Source organism: Odontomachus brunneus, unplaced genomic scaffold (genome assembly GCF_010583005.1).
Source record: "Odontomachus brunneus isolate Ranch 3 - 2012 unplaced genomic scaffold, Obru_v1 Obru_scaffold_004, whole genome shotgun sequence".
In the NCBI taxonomy this organism is placed as follows: Eukaryota; Metazoa; Arthropoda; class Insecta; order Hymenoptera; family Formicidae; genus Odontomachus; species Odontomachus brunneus.
The window spans coordinates 3,928,256-3,933,652 of NW_022639454.1; the positions used below are offsets into that span (position 1 = coordinate 3,928,256).

At 50.8% G+C, this 5,397-nt stretch overlaps 1 protein-coding gene across 2 annotated transcripts in view; it reads left to right on the plus strand.

The window, feature by feature from the left end:
* Positions 1-101: 101 nt before the first annotated feature.
* Positions 102-5,397, plus strand: part of LOC116847479 (homeotic protein spalt-major-like) — an 80,821-nt gene continuing 75,525 nt past the window's right edge. The window contains exon 1 of one of the 2 annotated variants that reach the window (XM_032822531.1): positions 102-1,816. In XM_032822531.1, the coding sequence (XP_032678422.1) occupies positions 1,711-1,816 (106 nt within the window). In that variant the 5' untranslated portion in view covers positions 102-1,710. Of the gene's footprint in view, positions 1,817-2,408; positions 2,810-5,397 lie in introns of those variants that run through there. The other variant, XM_032822539.1, reaches the window with a different exon arrangement.

Sequence of the window (5,397 nt, forward strand, 5' to 3'; positions counted from 1 at the left end):
GGCGTTCTCTGGTGGGATCGAAAGCGCGCGCAGGGTATACCCACGACTATCCCTACCAGCCGTGAGTCGTGAGGACGGCGGAGAGGGGCGTTTGGACGTCAGGCCCAGAGCTGGTCCGTCCGTCGTCCGGCCGACTCGAGGCATCGGAGCAGCGGATTTCGCGCGAGATATAGATCCATAAACACACGCGTACACGTACGCACACCCACACATACATACCCACATACATGTACAGAGGAGCAGACCGACATATACATACGTACACGCACACATGACACGCACGTCACATACACACATCGTCGCACATACGCCCACACACGCACGCACGCACACACACATATGCACGCACTCGTCACATACTCGGCTCGGCGCACACGTGTACCGTACGTGAGCACACAGTGCGAAGAGGAACGACACATAAGTTCGCGCCGTACACTACGTACACACGCCGACGGCAGCGCATACCACGCGTGTAGGATCCCCGTGTACACGTTCGCGGGTTACGCGAAACGATCGCGCGCACCATCCACGCGTTTTACGGACTCTTACGCACCAGCGCATACGTCGCGACGTCGCCGGAGCAGCCGTTCACTCGCGCGCGCGCGCGCGCGTCTCGCGAATACCGCCGGCTTCTTCGTCACCATACGGTCGCGATTTGCGAATGGATCGACAGCGTTGAGCGGCGGCGATTGAAGTAGCGCGAGTACCGCGGTTGTGTGGTAGTGAGCGGTCGTGATCTCTCGATCCTATACGCGAGAGCGAGCAGCACGTCTACCAGTCAAGCAGCCAGCCAGCCAGCCAGCCAGCCAGCAAACCAGCCAGCCAGCCAGCCAGCCAGCCAGCCAGTCAGTCAACTAAGCAGCTAGCTAGTTCAACGGACAGCTCATCTCAGAGGCGATTCGTTTCGGAGCAGCGTATACTACTACTTTTGACTTTCGAAGAGCAGGCAGACAGGCAAAGGGAAAGAGAGAGAGAGAGAGAGAGAGAGAGTAAAGGTGTAGGAAAGAGAGAATCCCAACGGGCCACGTGCTAACCGCCGGCGAAGGAGCAGCCACGACTGTCGCAGTGAGGAAGAAAAGTAGAGTGTGCAAAGACGTCGACAAATTTGACCGTCCCTGGTTTCACCAGGAAAAGAGATCGCATCAGTGGCGGTGGGGGATGGGTTAGAGAATCGGAGCGAATCTGTAGTCTCTATGGATTACTGGCCGAGTTGACACGCTCACCGGCCGGCGGGAGAGGATCTGAGAGTAGTCTCCCTTGGCGACGATCCACGACGTATGGAACGCTCGGAGAAGTGTGTGATTTTGCGCGGGGAGTTGCGGCTCCCCTGCTAGTTCAACGAATGCGCCAATGACGAGGCACGCGAGCCGACAGTCAAAATTTCGTCGACGCTCATCGGATCTTCAGACGAACTGATATTTAGGAGAGCAAAGAGGGAAGGAGCACAACTGAGACAAGGAAGGAGTAGGGAGAGACGGACGGTCATGGTGCTCATAACTATTACCCTGTTGCGTTGTGACACTTTGTATTACCGTGACTAAAAACTGACCATGCGCTCCTTTTAAAAGTTGAGCGAATCCAAAGGATTCGTAAGGGCTAAGAACATTGATCATAAATTTGGGTGCGAATTTTTGTTAAGAGACGGACTGTCTCTATTGTCCAAGTGTGTTATAAAAACGTGAAAAACGGACTGACCAACTAGTCGAAGGGATGTCACGGAGAAAGCAAGCTCGCCCGAGTCGTGCACACCTCGAAGAGGATCTTGCCCAAGGCACATTGCTGATCAACCCGCTTGCGAACATCCCGAGCGAGAGCAGTAAGTGATAATATTAATACTTTTCATTGTCGGATTAACGCGAACGTGAGATGGAGAAAGAGAGAAAGAGGAGAGATCGCTCTCACATCCCCGACGTGTTGTATTCGCGTACGAATACGTACATGTATTCGTTTGCCTCGACGTAAATGTCCGTATCAGGTTCGTGAGGCTTAGGGAACAACACTCTGAACGTAGGTAAACGTTCCCCGGATGCGAAGGGCTTTCTCTCTTGAGAAATTGAATGTCGCTGTTCACGTTTCGCGAAGACAATTTCCGAGCATATTTCGCGTCGTTCTCCTGATATCCCTCCAACACGGAGCTGCCGATGTTGTCGCGTCGTTCCGCGATGCAGCGGGCCAAAACGCGGTGTAGCGCGATGAGTGACGTCCGGCCCGACGATCTGTCGGTGTTTCTTGTAAAAACGCACGCGTCAATACGACGTAATGGTGCAGCGACCTCGCGACGTATTCAGTGGCGGCCAGAATTCCTTTTGGATTTCATCATCGCAACGTCACGGGTCACGTTAATGACGTAACCTCGAATGAGAAGGCGCTTCTGCCCGAGCCTAGCCGAGAATTTCGGGATGGAAACGTAACGAGCTGATGGTACCTGACTGGTTTCAAACGCGATAAGAGAACGCACCCCTGGAGAGCCGCGCTTTATGATATCGACGATTTAGTCGAGCGAAGATACCGGCAGTCACTGTGTTTCGATGCGCGAGAGAAACGTAGCGGCGCGATTATTAGAGTAACCCGTCGCGCTTATATCAACGTATCATTTCGTAATTAGCGCGATCAGTGACACGCAGAACGACAACACACATTGCGGTGGCTCGGCTCCCATCGGGAGCAAGCTTCAGTCTAGAATTGAATCTTCAGTCGAACGGTCGTCGTGATCTGTGCTCCTTCGACAACATCCGGGCGACATTCACATCACCTCTCTGCCGTGGAAAGCGACCGGTTTATATCGGGCCAAGAGTCATGGAAAATCGAGGTGAGCTTTCCCACCGAGCCGATTAATTTTTCGCGAATCGACGACCGTCGGCTAGAACGGCCAAGTGTCCTGAAATCCACCCCGAGGTTCTCCGCGAGCAAGCACCGCTACGCTCGACCCGCCAAATGCAGGCCGTGAAACCCGATTCACCGAGCACTTTCCGTCGGACTGAAACGCGCCTGCCTTCTCTCGCGGATCCCACCTCGATAAACCGACCTGTCTCGGCTCGACATCAAAGCGACCTGAGAAACGGCCGATAAAACCTTTCCATCTCGTCGGGCCCGACGTCGGCCGTGGGCTCTCTTATTCGCCGTGTTTTGGGATACGATTAAATCGCACGACGATTGCGTCCCTCGTCGATTCGTCGAGCTCTACGCCGCGTTAATTTCGTTTTTCCATGGAGCAATCCTTTCGCGTACACAGCGCGAATTTAGAGACTCCTCTCTTTCTCTCTCTCTCTCTCTCTCTCTCTCTCTTTCACTCTATCATTCAAACAGTGAAGTCGACGCGTAACACGTTGTAACATTGAGCGAATTTTCACTCCACGAGTGACGACAGTGTGACTGTCGTACTTTCGTCGAAACGCCGGGAATCAGACTTATTCGACCATAAAATTCGATCTTGAAAAGTTCAAAGATGACGTCACATACAGATAATAAGGTGTAACAATATATGATACAACAATACTAGGAATATTCCGTTGTCAGATCGTTCTTGAAAGATCACAAACAATAACAGCGACTGCTCGGCCGATGAATAATTCGTCTTCATTTCGTGCAATAAAAACAATTGAAATTAATAATGGAATTAATGTGAATATTAAAATCAAGTGTAGAATTAATAACAATAAATTTGTGAAATTAATAAAATTCAACTTGGGAATCGAACCCAACGTTCCGACCCAATAATTTGCGTAAGGCGTAGCTGAACTCAACTGAAAAGTCTACAAAGATTGCCTTTGTGTCTGCGGTTAACGTGCTTGCCGAACAGACACATCCCCGAATTCGCAAATAGACCGTGTTCGAGCGTAGCGACCGTCGTGTCACGAACATGGAAAATTTAAGGCGTGATGATTTCCTTTCAAGAAGCATAAACTTTACCGGCGACATTTACATTTCCCCCCTCTGCCATTAAGCATAAGCAGTACTTGCCTGACCGTGTGGATAAGAACTCGTTACTGTAAACCGCTCGGTTTTACTGAATCCACGTACCTGACATCCGCGTGTATCTATTTGGTACGTGTTCCATTCGCAGAGATCACGTCCAAACAGGAAACGTTCAATGCTAGACACGCTTAGCCTTGCCGATAAAAACGGACATTTCGTAGAAACCCGTGGAAAATATTTTCCCCGAGCGACACGAGATATTTCGTGCGCGGCTACGTGAAAAAAATATATATAGATGTATGTGTGTATATATACATATATATATATTTAACGGTAAACGCGTGACGAATGAAATTTCGGTAACGCCGCCATATCCGGAGGCAACGAACCGATGGTCTTAATTTGTTCAACTTTTTCAATTCGGGCAAGTTTGTCTACCGTTCCCTTCGTGCTTTTCTCTCTCTCTCTCTCTCTCTCTCTCTCTCTCTCTCTCTCTCTCTCTCTCTATCTATCTATCTGCTTCTCGCCCTCCTTCCATCTTTTTCTCTCTTCGAATAGTTCGGAACATCTCGAAAACAACATAAAGCGTGTCTCATTCCTGGCGCGTAAGCGTGACAGGCTGACTTCTTGCTGAGTCAGACGCAAAATCGAAAATGCTCCTGCGGTATTCGCAGAGTCGCGAAGTTTGTATATAAATATTTCCTGCTTATTAGTTATATCGCGTCCACACATCGTGCTATCGCGGGTCTGACACGCGAGCTACGCGTGACGATCCGCTGACACAGCTTCGAATGCCGAAGTGGTCGAGCAGATTCTACGCGCCGCAGGTACTCGCGAACGCGTTCAAGAGGATCAATGATAGACCGTGCAAATTATTCGCCGCTTCTCGCGCCAGCTTCGCGCGGGCCGACCAAATCTCTCTGCACCGCGCGAGAAACACGCAAAATGAAGCCTTCGTTAATCTCGACAAATGACTTTGGTGCTCTTCCGTTCGATCAACTGTCTCGCGGGCACACTTTTGTATGTCCCTCTGCGAAATCAAGTTTATCGATACAGACTCGAATCTATCGCGTAAATCATAGGACTTCAACTTTATTTTATACGTAAACATTTGCGCGACGTTATGTGGAAATGGATGGTTCAGATGAAATCATGCGATTGTCTGATCTCGTGGTGCGAAACTCTTTCTCCCTCCAATTTTCCGTCGACCAAAAGAAAAAGTCGCTATCACCGGCAGTAGTGTTTTATCACGAGGTGATCTCGGAAGAGCGATACACCCCGCTCGTAAGTTACTCGCCCCGTTTGGGGCTCGGACGAAGGTTAAGGATATTGGAGTGACGCCAGAATTCGCGTCGGCCCGCGATAGGATCATAGATTGTTCGCGGGCGTGCAAAATCGCGGATCTCCGTCGCGCGCGCTTTGAACGCCGGCCTAGTAGCCGGGCGACTTTTCGAACGCGGAGGGGGGGGGGGGGGATTTCCG